Source organism: Leguminivora glycinivorella, chromosome 8, assembly GCF_023078275.1.
Source record: "Leguminivora glycinivorella isolate SPB_JAAS2020 chromosome 8, LegGlyc_1.1, whole genome shotgun sequence".
Taxonomy (NCBI): domain Eukaryota; kingdom Metazoa; phylum Arthropoda; class Insecta; order Lepidoptera; family Tortricidae; genus Leguminivora; species Leguminivora glycinivorella.
In genome coordinates, this window is record NC_062978.1 from 14,663,521 (window position 1) to 14,686,530 (window position 23,010).

At 37.1% G+C, this 23,010-nt stretch overlaps 1 protein-coding gene across 1 annotated transcript in view; it reads left to right on the forward strand.

The window, feature by feature from the left end:
* LOC125228706 (protein kinase C-binding protein NELL1-like) overlaps positions 1-23,010 on the forward strand; it is a 79,494-nt gene that overhangs the window by 31,762 nt on the left and 24,722 nt on the right. The window contains exon 2 of the mRNA XM_048133363.1: positions 16,852-16,959. Coding sequence (XP_047989320.1) covers positions 16,852-16,959 — 108 coding nt within the window. The remainder of the gene's footprint in view (positions 1-16,851; positions 16,960-23,010) is intronic.

The window sequence follows — 23,010 nt, forward strand, 5'->3', positions numbered from 1 at the left end:
TATGCCCCTTAAGAGCATCAACGCTGTTAAAGAGGCATTTTTACTGAGTAAATTTAAAACTATGAAATAGTTATTTGTTATACAAGGGGGCAAAGTTGTATTTTAACGCCGAGTGTGGAATTGAAAAACGAGCAAGCGAAAGGATTCTATAGTTGAACCACGAGCGAAGCGAGTGGTTCGAGAATAGAATCCTGACCTTGCGAGTTTTTTAACACACGAGAAGTAAAATACATTTGCACCCGAGTGTAACACAAAACTTTTCCCCTCACTATATACTTAGCGAGGAAACTACAACGCAAAAAATGCGTTTATCACTGCTTCCAGTAGTTCCAAAGGTGGTAAATCATCTTTATTACTAGATTCACCTACTTTTATCAAGTTTAAAGCAGTTAATTTAACTTTATTCAAGGTCAAATTACTTTACCCACTAGTGGATAAAATGCGTTTTTACCCGCTGGCATTAAAGGACAAAACACGTGTTTCCGAGCTAGTGAGGGGAAAAATAAGTAGGTGGTAGGTAAAAGAAACATCGTTTTTTTCTTAGGTAGGTAGACATTTCTTATAGGTACCTACTGTGTGGTTGGGTGAAAATATTTTTGAATAAATTTCAAAGGTTTCTGAACCTTTAAAATGGATTCAAAAATATCTTCTTAGTCTGTTTTACTGTAGGTACAAAAAAGTAAAAAATAACTTGACTGAAAAGTGCAAGGATTACTTATGTACCTTTATTGTAATTTACGTTAACTTAACACATAATTTTAAATAATACACGGGATGTTTACGAACAGAGGTGGACTGCAAAGGGTAAACGAAGGACAAAATCTTATCGGAATTACAGATCAGCCGTTAGAATTGGTTTGATGGAGTAAACATGGGTGTAACGCTTGCAGGTTTTTTTCCGATATGCATTTTGTATGAAGGTTTTTTTTTTATAAAAGCCCCTTTAAGTAATTTGCGAGATTTTTCCCGATCGTAGGATAGGACCTTAGGATCCTATCCTGCGTTATACATACGGTTTTTTTTATCTGTATGTGTTCCATTCGTGTGTTTTTTAAACAAAAATTCGTGTGTTTCAGAAGAAACCGAAAATTATGCGTTGCTCAAACTTGCTCTAAAACGAAATGCTTTAAACATGTGTCTAAATTAGTAATGTTACTGTCGCACACCGGCTGCGTACGCAGTCCGCAGGTATAGATCGTGTCATTTACGAAAACGTGTGCCATGGCTCGTATTGTTATGACATTAAGGTTAGATGTGTCAAATTCGCTCGTCATCGTGAATGAGCCGATGTGTAGGTACGATGCGGTGCGGCGGCGGCGTGCGGCACGATATGGCACGGGGGCCGCAGCGAGCAGCGGGCCGTGACCGCCACCTGCCCGCCAGCGGCCCGCGCCCGCGGGCTCGGCCACCCTCGCACTACTCCTACCTTATTAACGGACTTCATTATTCCAAAATCCCGTATGCATAATATGCACCAAATTTATTCAACACTTTCATCTTACTTGCCTTAAGTGATTGAATTTACATATTTCAACAGCTTTTTCTTTCATTCACTCCGAAGAGTGTTTTCTTTGAGAATTTTCAACTGAAACAAGTGACATTGACATTTTACATATTATTTATTGCTACAAGTTTCTAGCAAAAAGATGATAAAAATCTTAAATTACATTTTTCAATTTGGGTAGTAATTAATTAGTAATTTCACTATCTATATCTACTTATAAAGATTTGTATTTTAATGAGGTCAAAACAGAGGTTAAGTAGAAATCAAATCTATTAAAACTATTCATCATCGCAAACTAGAACCTGGGGTCTATTTTTCGATGAATTTTTATTTATTTAGTTGCTTTGCTGTTAAGCAGGGGCCTTGTCAAGCTTACAATCGTACATTTGACAGGATGCAATAGAGATACAGCATTTTATTTCTGCGAATGATTTTAATTTTGGCTAGCCCCTTGTCAGACAATCAATTGTGAAACAAGCACCTGTACGTTGCCTGTACGGCATCTTTTAGTTTGCTGACGATGCGACGTATCGCGTCGCGAGATTCGATTGTTTCGCAACATCGCGTGATCGTCACTGGACACCGTTCGTTCTGAGATTTGAGGTGTGATTCTAATATCCTGACTGTTTATTTTGTTAGTCCGGTTGGAAGTACACTTATTTAAAAGAACGTAGACTAAGTTATTTCTCTATCAAAAAACTTGTAATGAAATGTTTCATCAAATAACAAAGCTCTATCAAATTTTATTAGAAAAGATTACCTATATTTATACGTTATTGAAATTAGTCAGGTAGGTTATAAATGTACCTACTGTGTACAATTGTATGTACCTACAATTGTACACAGTAGGTACCTTTAAAATTCTCTTTCAATTTTGAATATTTCCGTGAGGTTTTGACGTTTTCTATTTACAGATAAATAAAATCCGTGTCAAAACAATTTTTCACGATACCAAATATGCTTTTAAACGGGAGCTCACTATTTCTAGGGTTCCGTATTTTTACCTGTATTGATCAAAATTATTATATGTATTGGTCATTGTTTGGGAACTATACGAACACTGGTATAGTTCGCCGCGCAAGGAGCCGTCGGGCAGAAAAAAACGGGTTCGAAGGGGCGCACGCGCATGACATATGTCGCGGTCGCGGGACTCGCCGCTATTAGCTTTCGATTAGCTTTTTATGCTGTTCCGAGTGAGTGATCCTTTCTTGATATTGCCTAAACCGCTTATCCGTTGACATGTGTGGCGGACAATTAGCGTACTCTAACGGTAAGGCACGATTACATGTCAAAACCTCTGTAATACGTTTATTTGATAAAGATAATATAGAGGTGACAGTTTTGGTAGTTACGTACTAATTAAAGTTTTACTAAGTTTTTTTTTATACGTGATTAATAAGTATTTCAGTGAGGATCAACAATATCAACATATAGAAGAAATTGAAACATATAAAATTGAAAGATATAGAAAAAAAATGTGGTGAAAGAAAAAATAATAACTAAGTTTATGGTTTAGATTAGAGGACAGTGGACGCTCGCTAATCTAAACAAACGTAGTCTCAATATTTTCACGATAATATGTAGGTAGTTGTAAACTTATCTTGATTTATTCGAGATTTATTCAGTGTTGACACATACAAGCGTATTATGATTTTATTAATAGGTACATAGATCATAATTAGATTTGGATTGGATGTGGGGTCTGTCACATCTTGATCTTGTTGGCTTTTTGAAGAAGCTTGTAGCTGATAACGAGTTTGTGTTCACCTAAAGAAGCTTGCGTTTCCGATTTAAGAATATGATGGTGCCGTTCTGTCTGTCTGTCTGTCTGTTTCGGATCTGATCAGTCAGTGCCGAAAGTGAAATTTCTTTCAACAAACTCGTCAAGTTTGATATTGTCATACCAAATCCAGGTCTAATTTTATAGTTCACCTATTGTTAAAAACTGTACTACGCCTGTTAACTAGCGGACGAAATAGGTCAGCAAAAAAAACTTTACTTTTTAATTAACAAAGTACTTTCAACTTCAGCTTTTTAATGGTACTGTCTTGGCGTGAAACCAACACATTCGAAAAATAATCTACAAATGTATGTTAAAACTTTAATATTTGTCAGTAGATAAGATGAAGTAAACCGGAATATGACTGATGTCATTTGGTAACTTTGCAGATGACCTAATTCCGATAAGGTATAAATATACTCCTTAAGGCTATCTTCATTCAACAAATCTCACGCCATGGCGAATATGCGGTGCGGGGCGTTATCGCGGCGCCTGCCACCTGCGAGTGACCTCTGTCATTGAAACGTACCAAAGGACGGGACGAGGGAGTGTCCTGCATATGACTGATAGCGCCAAGAATGGAGGAAACTAGGTTTAAGCATTTTCTTAACATATTTTTCAAGTCTTTGAAGTTTTTTCAAGATTTGGTGTGAAACTTTTTTTTTTAATTATAAATGGGCTTACTCTTGGCCACAGACTAGCCAAAGGCAAAGACTTGGCCTAATACGATGGAGTGAGCTCGCGCAGAAAATGCCTGTTAACCCTAGATTTGAAGGTTTTGAATATTATACGAACATACAGTTAATACATTTTCTAGTTTATATTGAGGTGGTCAATAAAGAATATTGTCCACTAGGTAATTAGTTAAATTATTGTGTTCACCAAAGCATTTTGCAAGTCGGTGATAGGAAAACCGGCGCTCAGAGGGATCAGTAGGAAAAATTTTTGTTACGCCGTGGCTGCGTGTACTGCACGTGCGTGGGCGACGGTCGCGCGACGGCGATGCGACGCATACGAAATCAAACCTTATCAATATGGAAGTAGACGATGCGATGAGACGCGACGGCGACGGTCGCGCGACCGTCGCCCACGCAAGACACGGCGTTAGAGTATTTACGGCGAGTGACAGGTGGACGGCGTATGGTCAGCGGGGCAGGTTTCAGGCACGTGCCGCTCGGGTTACCGCAGGGACTTCAGTTAATTGTTATTAACCCTTGCTACTAGATCGCCTTCCGATTGAGTGCCCTTTCGGAACGATATCATATCGGTTTCATTACGTAATTCGCTTGATATGCTCAATGTACCTATCTTGTTTAATTTAGGACATTGTTACATTATTTATTAGTAGGTAACTGAGGTAGATCTTGTAATATTTAAAATTTTCAAGGAAGGCAAATATACGGAATTATGTTTTATTACTTACATGCATAATTACTTGTTGTTTTATCAATTTATCATCTACCTTTATGCAAAATAAATAAGTATTTTTTATTCTATTCTATTCATTTTCATTTTCAAATAGTGCGTCTTCCCTAAAAACAGCAAAAAACAACAAACAATTACGATATTTCAACATCTAAGGATATGAATAGAAAAAGCCTTATTATACCGTAGGGTAGGATACATTTTAGTGTGAGGGTTATCCCTTAGGCCGTTTTCACATTATCCGGTCCGATATCGGATGTCGGAAGGATTTCAATAGAAAAAATCCAACATGGCGCCTGTAATGTATGGGATATCGGTCCGACATCCGATATCGGATCGGATAATGTGAAAACGCACTTAGGTACAGTAAGATACTGAAATTAAGTAACATTTTTGTATGTATGTACCGAAGAGGGTTATAAGTAACCTAACATAAATTACATATTTGTGAAATATCTAATGTAAAATACCCTATAATGACCGGTGATGCCATTATTGACAAAAAAACACAAATCCGTAAAAATAAGTATCTAAAATTAAATTAGTTTCTAAAAACTGACGGCATTGTACCATAAACAAGAGTCATAGAGCTGCTTAATTTTGAAATTTCATTTAATTCGGTTATTTCTGAAGGATTTGGCGGCAAGATAAAAGTCATCAGTTTACTGAAAAAAATATCAAGACGAATTCTTAGTAATGTTGCTAAGAGAGTTGAGTTCATGTATAAAATAATAAAAAAATAATACTCGGTGTAAACTTGAATGAGTGTTACTTACTGCATTAACCATGAGATAAGGTATAAAAAATACTAGATTGTTATTCCAAAGATATAAAGAAATAGTGTTATTTTGCGAGTGTCCATAACTGGACCCGGAAAACTGCGTACCTCCTATGATGGACAAGGAACAATTAACGTAACCAAAATTTACAAGAAACAATCTTATATGTTAAACTAACCCAAACTAATTTTATTTGGAGTAAGGTCAGTGCGGGCAAGACCGGCATAGTTTATTTGAAATAAAGTTTGAGTGGATAAAACTCTATAATTAATGGCGTAATGCGCATGCTCCTAAGGGATAGCAAATATTATATTTTACAAAGCTTTTACAACATTTTGGTGAAATTAGGTACTTTTAAGTGATAAAAATCAAATTTCTTAAGGCTCGGCGGGTTGACCGTCCTCCCGCGATGAGTACGGAAAGACCGTCTAGTGCTTGTTGTCGCGTAATTTCATATGAGACTAGGTCCCAACATCATGATCATTGTTATTGTACGTAATAACAGGGCAGAATATGCTAGATAATTAATAAAATAACGTTGAAATTTTGAACATATAAGCATTTTTCTATTTATAAGGCAAGACCGGCATATGTCCCGTAGATGGGGTTCGAACTACTTCGTTCGAAATCGAACTACTTATCTGTTTTTGAAACTTTGTTATTAAGAAAAGGTATATAATAGGATATTAAGATACGTGAATTAGTTTGGTAACATTGGTGGGTGTGAATCTAAAAAGGGCGATTGAACTCTTATGTTGACCGTTTCAACCGTTTCAAGTAGCTGTAAGTAAGTAAGTAGCTGATTCCAGATTGGTTAATAATTTTGGAATCAGCACCCCCGAGAACCTATTTGACCACACCCATGACCACTTTTATGTCAAAGTGAAAAGTCAGCAATGCCAGCCCATATAACCATAATCGGTCGCCGTTCCTACGCAAATCCTCCTATTTTGTGTACACACAGGTCTTCGGGTCTCAATGCTTAGTCGCAGTACGGTCGACGTTTAGTCGCGGCGACCCAATTGGGGACGATTGGTAACAGGCACAAATGGTCACAGAAGTGACAGAAGTGTGCACTACGCGACATTGTTACCGTTTGGCGACTACTTTCCCAAAATCATTCGTTCCTTTCATTCTTTTCAAATGGCGACTGTCAGAGACGTCAAAGTAAAAAAGAAATAAAATCATTTGACATTAAAATGTAATGGCGTAAGAATTTGTTAAAGATAAATATTGTTTGCATTTGTAATATAATGTGGGCTAATTACCATGGCCAATTAAATTGCTCGAGTGATTTCATAAAATAAGTCTAAATTTATCAACGCGCCATCAATTTACCTCAGTTTAACCAGTAATAATATTATTGACTACTCGGTGTTTGCGTGTTATGTATATTGATTGGTGAAGTTTTAGTGCTCCGGTGCATATACTATACTGAAATAATAAAAATAATGCCTAGAAAACCAATAAAGTTGTTAAAATATGGATTAAGAGGGTAATATTCCATGTAAAAAACAGTCGCCAAACGGTCACCAAACGGTCGACAAACGGTCGCAAAATGGTCGCAGCGTACACGCGTGACCGAAACCAGTGAATATTTATTATATTTTCAAAATGGCTTCTTGTATTAATTTTTTCCAGGTATCCTCAAACTTTATAAACAATTAAATATGCCGTCGTACTCAGTTGCCCTCACTAAAGAAGATTAAAAAAAATTGTAACGTGCGTACCGAGCTGCTGGGTTGTAAAGGATCGGGGATCATATTATTATGGTCTTCTATAGAGCAACTAGTATTTTGCGGCATTTCACAATTGACACTTGTTGAAGTAGTCTTCATTAATATTACTATCAACATTCATTTCAGCGATCTGTACTTCTTTTATCAAGATTTTTGTATAGATAAGTGTCTACAAATTTGTAATGTTAAAGAGACATAAATAAAACGTAGTAGAGTAAATAATGTGTTTTTTTTGTAACCCAAACAAAATACTTGTAGATACGAGTGCGGAAAAGAGGAAAATCGATACGAGTAGCGATAAATTAATACACGAACGAAGGGAGTGTTTTAAATCGACACGAGTTGTGAATGTCCTTTTCGCACGTGTACCGTACGACGATTTTCAGTACCTAAATCTAAGCTAAGAGTTTCGACCAGATAAGAAATGAATCATTGCTTGATTTGCTCGCACTACTGCGTTAAAAAAAGCAGCATCTGTACTGAAAAAAACTATCATTGCGCAACAGAAATTCTATTAATATCACAGTAAATACTCTATTTCATTTGATTCCTACTTTTATTGTGTAAAGCAACACTACACTTCATTTTTATCAATAAGAATTAAAAATTATATATTTAATACATTAAGTACCTAACTATAAAGTGCTTATCTATTTGTATTATCATTCTGCACTTTTCTTAACTTTCCCACATTTCTATAAAATGTCGAAGAGTGCTTAAATGGTCGTCGTCGTTTATTATTATTTAATTCGCTCATATTTAAATGATTCAAAGCAACCAGTCCACAACTTCACAAGACAGTTTGAGAAACCTTCGTATTTCAGATTGTCATTTGCGGATACAGTGGTTTAGGAGCAGTTCGGTAATCAGACCTACACATGTGTGTACAAATTCTGTCAATGTGGTTTAGGAGCAGTTCGGTAATCAGACCTACACATGTGTGTACAAATTCTGTCAATTTGTGGCTGTCATTGTCACTGTCAGAACGGTTTCTGACAGTGACAATGACAGCCACAAATTCGTCCACATGTTGTTACCGTTATGTGTGCAAACGTCGACTAATAGTGTCGTTAAAAGTCATTCTGACAGTGACATTGACAGCCACAAATTCGTACACATTTTGTTACCGTAACGAGTGCACACGACGACTACATTTTGTTATTGTATCAATACGGTCGCATTGTTTGCACGACGTTACCACGCGTTATGTCACATTTGACAGTTAGTTACTGATTTGAAGATTTTGCGACTGAAATGGTTGTATGGGAGATTCCAAAGTGGCGTTCATGTTTCAAATCAGCACCCCCGAAAATCTATTGATGGCACCTATGACAACTTTTATGTCAAAGTGACAGTAAGCAATGTCAGATTCCAGATTGGTTATTAATTTTGGAATCAGCATCCCCGAGAACCTATTTGACCACACCCATGTCCACTTTTGTGTCAAAGTGACAGTCAGAAATGTCAGATTCCAAAGTAGTGTTTAATTTTTAAATCAGCACCCCCGAAAACCTATTGATGACACCCATAGCGAATTTTGTGTCAAAGTGACAGTCAGCAAAGTCAAATTCTAATTTGGTGATTAATTTTGGTATCAGCACCCCCGTGAATCTATTTGACGACACCCATGACGACTTTTTGTGTCAAAGTGACAGCCAGCAATGTCAATTAACGGTCGCGTAGCCGTAAAATAGTCGGTCAAAACCGTTGTTGGGTAATGCTGATCATAAAAATAATGACCAACTTGAAACCCTACTCTCTTTTGAAATATTTGTCGTCGCATGTTGCACAATCTTCATATACTTAAACAAAAATAATAAAAAACGGGTAGAACTTACGATAGTTCTAATCCCATACGAATCATTATCGAAACTGTATTTCGACATCAAAGACGGTACACAAATCAAAGACGGTACAACTTTCATAAGCCAAAAACGAATATTGATATTGATATTGAATTGATATTGTGTACACTCGACTTATTTCCAATAAAGCCTAAAAAAGGTTGGCAACTCCTTGTTTATCATATGCCGGTCTTGCCTTTCTCTTTTATGCCGGACTTTCTGAGTAGGCACAATTTCTAAGTTACATATTTCAGAACAAAAAACTAGAAATTGAGCGCGTTTTGAGTATATTAATAGTACTAGTCAGAAAGAACGGTTATTAAATGACTACGTTACATATACAATATACAAATATTCCGACTGCTTCTATTTTATTTAAATTTTTTGCGGAACCATGTTGAACTCGATGTTCGAGCTCGAAACACGAATCAAGTTTATTGTTAACTAGTGTTCGTCCTAGGGATATGTATTGCAGACCAGTGGATTAAGGATGGAAAACTGGTATACCTCCGGAGGTGTGAGAGGCGTAGATATATAAACAGAAAAGTTATAGTCAATAGGCGGTCTTTCCGGGTAGACGGTCTTCTCCACACTGACCTTATATAAAATTGACTCATTAAGTATCAGTTGGCTTTAAAAGTAAAATTTTAAACTTATTTCACTGTCCATAATGGGGGATCTATTACTGGAGAACTGCCGTCCATGATTGGAGAAAAAATACCTCGTTTTAATTTGTTAACTATGAGGAAACCAATAGCAATATCTATTCTACAATACGTTTGAAATGTAAAAGAAGGTTAGGACATTCAAATTTTACCACACTTAGCGGTAGGATTTTTACATGTATCAGGGAAATATCAAAAATAGGCAATATTTTATCTTAAACTGTCCATGATTGGGTCCGTTACTTATTTATTTTGAATTATTTTATGCTTGTACTTAGCTTTAAGAAGGCGAACAGCCTTACCTTAGCAAAGTTAAGTGCTTGTACATAAAAAATAGACGACAAAATGGATACACATGAGTACCAAATTAATAAATCAACACATGTGTAGGTTGTGTATGAATTACCGCCCGATTCAATAGCTATTAGGCCTCACGCGCTGCTGAAGGCACGAGTTAATTAATCACGCCGTGATCCGGCAGCGGCGGCGGCGGTTACCGCTGTTCCGCCCAAACTCCAGTCAACCGCTAATTACCCGCCTTTCAGCCGTTTTGATAGATTACCACCGCTATTAGGCATTTTCATCAAATAAAAACAAAACGCCGCCACTTTCATGCGCCACATTGCGTGGCAGAAACGTAATAAACTGAAGGGTTCCAAACCAATTAAATTACCGTAACTAAATATTTCACGGAATGGTTTCGTAGGTGAAGCACGAAAATGCTTTTTCTACCCATTTACTGCGGGAATGGCAATGAAACTGCAAACGAATTAAAGTCGGCTTTAACGACGGTCGTAATTTTCACGTTTTCCGACCGATAAATTGCATTAATGCAACACAGTACACACGCCTTGCGTTTGCTGAAGCTAAATACGTGTTAGGCGAATGCAGATCTTAAAACTACAATGTAAAGTTATAAATGTCGGTAAGAAGTCTGGATATCTTTTCAGAAGTCCGCACTTTGTAGTTTACGGGTAGGTACTATCAAAGGAGCTGGCCGAACGACACTGTTTACGATCGCGTGAAGAACACAATTTAACGATCCGTATTCTGTAACCATCCAGTATCACCGCTTGATAGCCGATACACAGCGTCTGGATACCAATAAACTATTGGTATTGGTCAAGCACAAATTCAACATTTTTGTTATAATATTGAAATATTTGTTAGCCATTTTGTTCGAGGGGACAAATATTTACGTTAAGTAGGTGATATCTTCGAAAGACTGCGACGAAATCGAATAACGCCAACTGCTGAATATATGCGATAGATATTAGGGGTCACTGTAACATAATATTGGAGTAAAAGAACTGAAGAAGAACTCTCGTACATTCTCTAGTTACTTCAGTTTAGTACTTAGTAATATAAACTATATGAGACAAAAGCTGTTATTTAAGTTATTATGTATACGTAGGTATACATTAAGAAGATGTACAATATTATATAGGGTTGAGACAGCCTTCGTATTAATCATTATGCTTGTGTTTTCCTGTTTTGTTTTTTATTAATAACCAGGGGATTGATAAGAGGCACTTAAATCTGTCGAGACAGCTCCAAGACCGTATTCATCTGCCAACCCAATTAATACAAAACGTACAAACATTGAGTACGTGATGCACTTATGTATAAAGTTACAGTAATGATTGAGTTGTGGGACGTATGTAGTCCGTAATGTGGAGAGCCGTTACAGTTTCGTCGGAGGCTGGGGAGGCAGACGCGCCGTCGCCGCCGAGCCGCCCCACTTCGCGATACGACCACGCAGGGCTCCCAACACGACAATCAACTTAAACTAATATAAACCTCATTGCATTTATACGAATATCTGAATTTCTATTCTTTATTTCATCAGACCAGCTGGTAAAAGCTCTCTTGATACTTCAAAAGAATTTTGCACTGTATCCACATATTTATGTGCAAAGTAATTTCAGACAAATTCTAACTTGACTGGTGTTTAATATTTCGTGGGACGTGCGTTTCGAATGTTTTTAATACAATATCATGTCACCTACTCACCACCTTGACGTTAAATGTACATAGCGTTTAATATCATTGTTTTATATCAAGTATAATACGTGTTTGGAATTGTGAATTTGTGTCCCAAAGGTAATCATCGGTAAACGCAGACGATGTCACGAAAGAAGTTAGTAACATATACCTGATATACCTATGTATATATATTATATTAGTTATGCATCTCTATTTTGATTTTGACTTATCTTATGTACAACAATAAAGAGTATAAAATACACCAGCAAGATATTCCAGCGAGCAACAGCCCTGAGTGCTGTGGCGGCGTAAATTGGAGCTACACTTCTGTCTACAGAAGAGCTCTCTCCGGAATCTGTGACACTTCCTCGTGAAAGACAGATTAAGAGCGAGCTTTGTATGAACTTCATCACTACACACCTAGCTGCTTTGCAAAACTAGACCACTGTTTTAAACATTTCGCGTAAAAGCTTTTATGAGAAGATAAGACTATAGTGGTTTGTTAATTACTCTTTGTCTATTTGAAGTTTTATACCTTATACGTTACGTTTCTTGTGTTTTGATAGGCAGTAATGATATTCTACGATGAACCAAGTGAACGAGAGACACGTAACAAAACAAGTTGGTATTTGAGTAGGGCTGCCATCTCGAATTTCGCCAAACCCGGACAAAGATTCAAAAAACCCGGACATTTGGCGTAAATCGCATTTTTTTCCCCGGACGAGTCCGAAAATATTTTTAAAAACCCTAAAAACAGGACCTTTAATTTTGATCCATTTATTTTTTTAATTTCACACAATGTGTAATTTGCAACAAACAAAAACAAAACAATTTTTCTTACAAAAAAATAAAATGTGTCTCTTTTTAGGGTTCCGTACCACAAAGGTACAAAAGGAACCCTTATGATGCAACTCTGTCCGTCTGTCACATTACTAAATATCTCAAGAATTACTTATGCTATATATGATTTGAAAGGTTGTATGGAGAATTTCGCGATTTTCGAATTTAACGCGAGCAAAGCCGCGGGCAAAAGCTAGTTTCTTATAATTTTTTAAAAATAATTTTGGTTACCGTTCTCCCCCCCGCCCCCCTTATCTCCGAAGTTTACCAACGAAAACTTGTGATTTTTTCACGAAACATTGGCTAAATAGTACAGGAACAATGAAATCGAGTCTGTCTTGGAAACTTTTTTTTTAAATTGACATTTTTTTACATTTCAACTTTCAATCTTACCACTCTTGCATATTATACATCCATATCGTATTTCAAAATTATACGAGAGTCTACCTAAACAGTATATCTTTCAAATAAAGTGAAAACTGTCGAAATCGGTTAACATTATAAAGAACTAGCTTTTGCCCGCGACTTACCTCGCGTTAAATTCGAAAATTGCGGTATGCTCCATACAAACTGTCAACCCCCTTTTTAGGGAATGGGGGGGGGGTCAGTAAGAGACAAAAAGTAGCCTATATCACTCTCCATCCCTTCAACTTTCTCCACTTAAAAAATCACATCATTTCGTCGCTCCGTTTTGCCGTGAAAGACGGACAAACAGACACACACACTTTCCCATTCAAAATATTAGTATAGATTATCCCTGAAAAATCATCATACTATACAGCCTATACAGGTCGCCCAATTTAGTTAGAGAATTCACCGTGAGATCCATCTATACTTACTATACGCAATAATGCTCATTAGTACCTATACTTCTAGTCAAGCAAGTAATTAGAGTTATATGAGATGGGATTTTTTTTAACTATTGAAAGTTTGTACGAATACGTAACCCTCGGTGGGCGAGTCTGAGTCGCACTTGGCCGGTTTTTTTATTATGTAAACAGATATTAATTAATGAGTCAACTTAAATTCGTTGATAAATTTTTAAATTCAATGAGGTGTTTCCTTACATGAAAAGTGTCCGGGACACTTCTTGACACCCCGCCCGGACGGCCTCCGGACGGCCCCCGGACGGCCTCCAAACTAGGACAGATCCGGGGAAACCCGGACGGATGGCAGCCCTATATTTGAGAAACAAATAACTAATAAAATAAAAGATGAGAAGACAAGTATGTAATTATAATGAAACAATATTGCAAAATATGTGAAAGTCACATGGCGATCGTAATTCCATAAGGCGTTTTCTACTAGTCAACCTTTGCATTGGATAAATTGAAAGATTGATCATAATAGATTGACAAAATAGTTCTCCCACGGCATCGAATTAAATTTTTTCTACTCCCGAACTGTTATTCGTCATTTACAGGGTCGTGCATAGATCTTTAAAACCCTACATAAAAGTCTATTCCCAAAGCCAGCGTCCGACGGCTTTCAGCGCATGCGCGCAGTATCGAAAAAACTGAAAACGCATTGTTTGGCTCTGTAACCATGGCAACGCATTGTTATAACGATACTGCGCGCGTTCGCGGGAAGGCTTTGGGCAGCTGAGCTGACAGTGCAAACCTTTGCGTCAAAATACAGGAAACAGTGTGAATTTCACGAAAATTATTCAAGAAAACAATGAAAAACTAAGTGCATGGTCGTAGAAAAAGTATTGTATGCAACGGTGTTTAACTGAGTCAAAAAATACTCGTGGCGTTTTAATAACAATTTTCGGCTTCGCCTCAAATTGTTACCCACGCCACTCGTCTTTTTTGACCTCCTTTAAACGCCTATTGCATAAAATACTATAATTACGCTGATGACTTAGTTCTATATGTTAGAATAGTGACCCAAAGATAATATTAAGACGATACAGGAGGGGTCAATTCTCCATACAAACGCTCTCGACTATTTCCTCCCTGGTTTTTGAAGATAGAGCAATAATTTTTTCAACACAGATTATTATTATTTTTATCTGTGTCGGACCGTTTTGATTTTTTCCCCTCACTAGCTCGGAAACACGTGTTTTGTCCTTTAATACCAGCGGGTAAAAACGTATTTTATCCACTAGTGAATAAAGTAATTTGACCTTGAATATAGTCAAATTTTCTGCTTTAAATAAAATAAAATAATATGGATAAAAGTGGATGAATTTAGCGATGAAGATGATTTACCACCTGTGAAACTACTGCAAGCAGTGATAAACGCGTCTTTTTGCGTTGGAATTTCCTCGCTATAGTGAGGGGAAAAGTTTTGTGTTACACACGGATGCAAATGTATTTTACTTCTCGTGTGTTGAAAAAACTCGCCAAGTTCAGGATTCTATTCTCGAACTACTCGCTTCGCTCGTGGTTCAACTATAGAATCCTTTCACTTGCTCGTTTTTCAATTCCACACTCGGCGTTAAAATACAACTTTGCCCCCTTGTATAACAAATAACTATTTGATATTGTCATTTTTAAAGATGCTAGAGCCCATCACACATTTCCAAAAACGGCCTTATTGATTATAACAATTAGCCAAAAAAACTAAACGGTCCGACACAGATTATTTCATTGTTATTCAGATTCTCAAATTTCGTTACGATTGCTTAAGTTTTGAAGGAGGAAACAGTCGAGAGCGGAACGTCGATTTTAAAGATTTTTTCGCAAATTCTTTTAACTGAGTTGTTCTGGATGTACAATTTTTTTTCGATAAATCTAGTTAATAACACTAGTATATTTAAATAACTAAAATTCCCAAATTGAGAGGGGGGCTCCTTTTCATTTTAGCATTTTCGCTCCTGTAGCGTCTTAACACTTTCGAAACCGGGCTCTACGCGGCGCTACGACATTTTCGCTACATACGGGGAAACCCATGTAATCGGCTACGCTTCTACGAGCGGTGTGCCCGACAGTCGGGTTCTTGGTAGCGAAAGTGTTAATATATTACATATACTTATGAATGGCGGCGATGATGTACTCGTAAGTGTCGTAGCAGTTGCTACGTGCTGAGACCGCTACGCCATGCTACGTGCCTCATGAAAGTCATGAAGTAAATACAATTCACGTTCAAGGAAAAACTTATTTATTCATGCCAGAAAATGGCACAATTCATAATAGATAGATAATCATTTATTTGAGAATATAGATACAAGGTTATCCCGGAATGTGTTGAGAATAATTTACTCTGATTTACTCCGGTTATAAGGAAAGCATGACATGTGGCATGATGATGAGATCTAGAAGAAAATGACAGACAGCTGAATGAAAAAAACATGTTTAAAAGTATTTATTTAATATATTTTCTATTTAATTTATTTTTGCATGCCTACCAGTGGCGGCTGGTGAAAATTTCTGCTAGGCAACACTGAACAAAAAGGAACCTAATACCTTAACATTAGGTACCTTACTAGTAATCCATTTCAGGCAAGCCTGTGGGAATCGGCTTGTATGGACCAGCCACTGCTGATGCCTACCGACTATAATTCAGTGCTATACGAAGTATATTCGTTGTCCAATCAAGGCGGAACAAAGTTTAGCGATAACCTAACGTGCAGTAGTAAGGAACAGTTTCTTGGAGCACGGATCAATACGAGGCCGAGTCTGCGACTTCTCCATTTTTCGGACTCTATCGATTGTCGTAAAGTAGGACAACACGTCTGTTGAATCTTTAATATTTATTGCACGGAGGCCTATAGGTAATTGATAGTTATTGGACACAGTGAATTTATTACGTATACGCACGGTACAGGTGTGAACTGTGAAGGGTTGTTCAAATTGATTGATTAGCTAACATGCGCTAATAGTTTTTGGGTGCTTAGCTAAATGACAAAATTGTTAATTGGAACCATCCAATGAGGCTTAAACAATGTTTATGTATGGGCAAGGTGCGCGAAGTGATGCTGACTGTCACAAATACACGGTAATTTTATGGACACGACCATCAAGAGTAATGCTAGCGGTGGCCTAGAAATTTGATTCCATAATAGTTTACATAGTAGATATAGTGAGGGCAGTATCAGCATTAATCTGTCATCCCCATACATTACGATTGGGAATTATATTTTATGATTGTCATCTTGGCAGGCTCAAATCGACGATCAAAAAGATAATTAATTTGATTTTAAGATTGTCATTGTTGTTGTAATGACAATCGTCAATTTTCTACATATAAATAAATAATGAATTGAAGGAGATACAATATATGTGTATTAAGTAGATATTTACCCGGCATGGCGCAGAGATATAAAGATGCGTGTATTGTTGCAGCCACCGAGCTAGACCTGCTGGGCGCTCTGTCGCTACACAACACGTCGCGCGCCGGCGTGAGCGTCGCGCCGGGCATGCAGCCGCAGCGCACCGCCTACACCCTGCAAGGTAACCCATCATTTAATACATTTTACAGTCAGTTAGAGAATTAGGTGCAAAAACATAATATGATTTCTATTTAATTCTTTTTAATTTAATTTGCAATGCAATATATCTCTATCGATCTTGCGTATTGGCGCGACAGAGCCAAACTGCATTTCAGCGGCGTTTGGCATCGCAGAAATGCCATTGGGCACACGTCTAACACATTACAAACAACACATTTCACTTTATTATAAAGTCGGTCAAATGCTCATCATCATCACTGGTTGCCTTACATTTTTTTGGCCTATTTTGTCACACTTTTTCTCCACTTGCCCCCTGTTATCTCTTCTTCCGTCTGCCCGAACCCTGGCTTGTATCGTCTTATGCTTATGAACTTATGGTATTCCGTTGGTCCCATTCAAAAATTATTTTGGCGCACCTTTCCGGCAGATTGCCTAACCGAAAAATAGATTAGATCTCGAGCAGATTGATTGATCGAGCAGTTTGTTTATGATTGACTTTTTTGGGTTAAGTTTACTTGGTATTTAAGTAGGTTGAACAATATACATTTAGGTATATTGACGCTTTTCATTCGCAGTAATAATTTTAATTATTAAAACAATTTCCACTAACATTTATTCCTCACGATAGCGATTAATTTCCCTAAGTTACGTCATTACCGACAATCTTATAGGTGCCAGCTGTTACCAGCCAGGCCGTATTTTCTAGGCGGGTCAAAGCCCTGAGCTATGTGCCCTGGTCGCCTTCAGCAGTTTGTTTTCTCTTTATCAAGATTGAACTCGTATAAGTATTACCTTTAGTCGGGTCGGTACGAGCGCATTTCTACGACAAGGTTTGATTTATGTCTTGGCTGTCTTGTAAATATTGTATGCACAGGTGATTGAGGGAACTTTTTGATTAGTTAAATCAGAGGCGTATCTACTTCTACGTATAATAAGACAATTCAGGTAAAGTTTCCATCCCTTGTGTGTTTAGACCTGTAAGAAGTAGTACAAAAAAGTGTATAAACATACGCGTTACATGTTTTTGTACAAAGTAATTTTGTGATTTTGTGCATATTTATTAATACTGAACACCTGCAGGGTCATGATCACAGCTGGCGAAATAACTTAAACGACCGTTCATTTTCAAAACGTCCCCCACGTAAACTATGTTCACACGATTTTACCATCAAGCAAAACGTCTAAGAAAATGTAAAATATTAACCAGCCAGGATTTAGTATGTACCTATTGTAAAAGTTTTCCTGCGGGTATTCTTAACTAACTAGGAAGGTAAATACCTCATAGATTGATATTATGCTTCGAATATAAGCAAGAACTTATCGCGTCGGATCGCATACTCGTTGCGTAATGGATCGTAAACACGGCTCGTATTGGTGCAGTGCAATCCATTTTAGGTGCAATTCCATTCCACTTACGTGGAACGAGCGCGGGCGGCGCCCATTAGTGAAAGTCTACCAAGGCGCGCCTATTTGGCTACGTATAAAATTGTACAGTTAATATGTGTAGGTTGAAATAAGTAGTCGCTCATAGAAATAATAAGGCACCTGATCAATATAATATATAACATTTTATACACAAAACATACAACGATGTGTTTTAAGGAAGAAACCAGTATATTTATTGAAAAAAAAAATAATAGACATGACTGAATAAACTGTAATATTTATTGTAAGAATGATCTAAATAAGCAATAAGTATGTGAGCACAAGTGAGCTACGTTGGATTGGGCACTGTGCCTTACACGTTCGTGAATCAGATTTCATATATCGTGTAAGAATAGATATTTCAAATATATTATAATTTAGGGTAAGCAGAATAGAATGTAGACTTTAAAAAATGGCATATGATAGGTATTTAGCCCTGTTCAAAATACACGTCTTGAATACAATATGGGCAGCCACCCTTCAAATGCCAGGACTTTTTTTATAAATTATACGCGCGAATAGAAAGAAAACGGACGTTATGGCGTGTTTTAAAATTTTAATTTGCATGTTAGCGTATTCGAATCTTTTGCAGCGGCCGATAGCGAGGGTCGCGCGAGGGGGCCATTGTGCTTTCCCTTTCGCTCTGGCATTTGCAATTTGACGTTCAAAAGACGATGGAGATGTTGTGGTGAAGGAAATTGCTTGTGCGGTTCACTAGCTAGGGTGCTTTTGTACTGGGGAGAAAAAAACAACAATAATACAACATTAGGTACTGTTGTATTATTATGGTATTCATCAAAACTTATTTCAAGTTTTTGACAACAAGCGGAGCTCTCATATTATGATACTGATAGGTCATGTAGGTAGTTATCTACTTGCTAAAGAATAGCGTTATAACTGTGAAAAGTACTTTTATATATAAAACATATATGTAAAATGTGTATAATTATTTACAAGCGGATTGAAATACTCGTATAAGTATTTTATTGAGGGTTACTTCAATAAAATCCCCTCGGGTTTTTTCGATTTGTCGCACGACTCGTAAATGAAATGTAAGTAATCCCTAGGGTCCGTGCCGGGCCGTTCCGGGCACTGATCCACTGGCTAACATACTCGTACGGTTACTACGACAAAATCTATTAACTCGCGTCGATTTTATAGAATGTTATTTAAGGCTAGTGGTCCAAAATAACCAAATCGACATACAATAGTATTTTATACAATCGTGATATAATACAAAGCTTTTCAGTCGAGTACCATGTTTAGGCCACGAAGCTTGCTGAGTGGCCTAATAGTACGGTACGAGAGTGAAAAGCTTAATTATATCACTATTGTATACCTACAAGTTATTTTTAATTTATTAACTACTATTTCGGTATGTCATTTCATTATGTAAAATACCATTTGATGTAATGAATTTGTGTTATTTATTTAGTATTTGTATACTATTCATACCTACACGCGTCAAAAATAACGTCAGTTCTATTTGGGTACCAAGGCTATCGAGTTTCTTTTTATAGCTGCTCTATCGATTAGAGGACCTAATGCATTTCGACTCGTATCACTTCCACCATCTTCAAGTAATAAGTACATCAAGCGTCAAGTAATAGACATCTATCTGAAAGTTTGAGACATAAAAGCGGCTCTGTGTCAAATAGTTAGGGGTTACGTTTGAATTGACTGTAAAATGATCACGATAAGGCGAGTCGTCAATTTGTCTCGATTCACTTACGCGTAACGTAATCCACACCATTATGTGCGCAGCGCGCACTCGCGTAATTGTTGAAGGGCGCTGGCGCTGCCACTAATTTGGGGGATCTAGTCTAAGCCATATTGTCTCGCCTTGAGCGAGTGTCAAATGTCAAAAGCAGCGTTGCCTACTGCAGAAAATAAGAAAATTTCATAGAGAGTTGCCTACTCTAATAGGGGTGGAAGTTCATATCAAGCCCGTTTTTTGGATTATTATTATTATTTAAACATCTTAGGAATTGTTAGCTGTACCACAGAATAAGTAATAGTACGCTGTACATAGAAAACTTATAAAATTGATTAGTTAGAAAAATTATTAAATTTTTTGCGGTTTTCTTTATACCGAGGACCCTACTGTTACATTTTGTAACTTTTCTATGACGGCCTTTAATAACCTCATCAAACAAACGACTGTCAATATGGCGGCCCTTATCGCGCCATAGTCAGCCATTTCTTCCCATTCAACTGTCGTTTGGTTTATGGAAGCGGGTAAAGCTGAACCATAACATAGCAGTATGCTTTTGACATGATAGAGCATCAATATTAATGTTTACACGAGCGCGCATTGTCGAGCTGTCAGCGGCCGGGCCAGATTATGGAATGCTCGCGCTGCGGTGGCAGGCGTGACAAGCGCCGGGCGCCGCTTTGTAAAGGCGGCCCAGTGTTTGGATTCCAGCGCCGCAATACATCATGTGTCACTACAATGACTAAATATGCGAGCGCATATAAGATGCGAGTGCTTGTGAATGTTTCGCAAGTTATGCAATGTTATTTCACACTATGCATGAAATAAAGTGCATGAAAATGATTAGTAAAACGTACAAACTATTTTTCGGATAGTAGGTAACTTCAGCATGATGTCACAAGTTATATGGCTTAGGTACCGTGACTGTTTTAGTAGACAAAATATTGTGACTATAATTCACTTTAAAAAATAATCGTAACGTGAAACTAACAAACCGGCTTAAATGTTTGGAAATTATGAAAATGTACCCACAAAGGGTTGACGGCAATTATCTACATAGCCTTTATCGACAATGTTCACGCGCGTCAATGGACATCGGTGATCTCGGCTCGACGGCCGCTCTCCGAGCTGCTGTGAAATCACTCGGAAAAGCGCTCCCCTGCGATACCCCGTTTAAAGTTATCGCCTCAACAACCCAATTCTATTCACTTTACAATTGGTATTCACCACAGTACCTGTGCCACAGTGCATTTGTCACAATTCAGTTTTCTTTTGGCACATCGCCCATAAGGGAGTAGGGGGTGAATTGTTAAAGTGAATTTTTAGACGAGATTCTCTGAGATTTTTCGTGATTCGAGAGCCAACTAACTTTTACAAAGTTATGTTGTATACAGTTTTATGTTAGCAAATTTCGTTTATGATTTGGTCACGTCATGACTCATTCGCTCGATCGACGACGACGAATTTAATAAAGAGATAACATCTCCCATTTCATTTTGTAAAAAGTATCTTTATAAATATTTTATTTATTAAGTAATCAAAGCGACAGTTGGATTTATTTTATGGTATTCTAACCCTATTTTTTAACCCCTAACTAGTCCAAATTTAATCTTCTCGTCTCACACCAACACCCCATTTAACTGTCAATAGTGTGTGCAAGTCTTAAACGATTGGCAATAAATAAATTCTCCGCGGGAAGTTTGGTGCATGTTGACACAAGCTGTGCAAATATTTGCCGGATTGATATCGGGGTGCTTTAATTAAACCAAAACACGGTGGGGTCGAACTTTAATGCGCAGTTTTATTGCCCCGTGGTAAATACGGCAATAAAATGACAATTTGTTTTGATTTTATTTAAAATGTATTTATGCAATATAATTTTAAATAATCTACCTACGTCTTCAATTATTGAAAAAGTACAACAATGGCTAAGGTCATCAAACGGAAACTCCTAAATAAAACTGCAGTATTTTTTTTTGTATTAAGCGAATTTTGGCAGCGTTGTAACCAAAGTTCTAGGATTAAAGTTCTTTTATACATGGATTATTCTGTTTAATAATCCATTGCTATAATTATAATGTATCAAAAAGTAAAAGATGTATACCTACTGCTGAATAGGTCGCTACAATAATCGGGTTAATACCATAAGATAATAAATTTAATTGATTGATGAGTGCATTTATAATTCCATGATCGCTTAGTAATAAATCTCTTTTTATTTCGTTTTATACGGTCGCAAGGTAACGCACAGAATCATTGTCAGTCACCCCAAGACTATCTTACTCCAATATTATTCAACCAACAGTCAAGTGAAATATGAAACAATTTCATAGGAATATTTTACCCCTCGACGCGTGGTTGGAGGGTGGTAAATACCATTTCACAAAGATCCCCCTCGTCTTTAGTTGTTGCAGAATACGCTTAGAAGTTGAAGCTCTTCAATTAATGGTTACTTGGCGTTATTCTCATGCCACCCGCGCAAACAAATTGATATTAAATATAAAATAGCGGAGGGGAGATAGAGAAAAATCCTTCAAAAGAGTCTGTACAATTTTATTTATTATCTTCGTGACATCAGGTTCAAATTAAACTTTACTATTATCAAATCTCCCTCCCAATTATTAATTTAACATTTGTTTGTGATTTATTTTAAAGAAGATTGATAAATAATTTTTAAGAAAAAAAAACCGCCGCTTTTGGGGTTCTGGATGCATTTCTGATGCATATGTTTTCGTCTAGTCAGACCATTTTTCGAGATTCTCCGATTTGTACAACATTAATGTCTTAGTTCAAAATTCGTTAATGTTTAATGCTAATACTAATCTAGTTTATTTTTTATGGCAGTATTGTACAATAACTAAATCTAAATACAAGAAATATCATTGTTACTGAAAGGAATAAAATTATGATTTT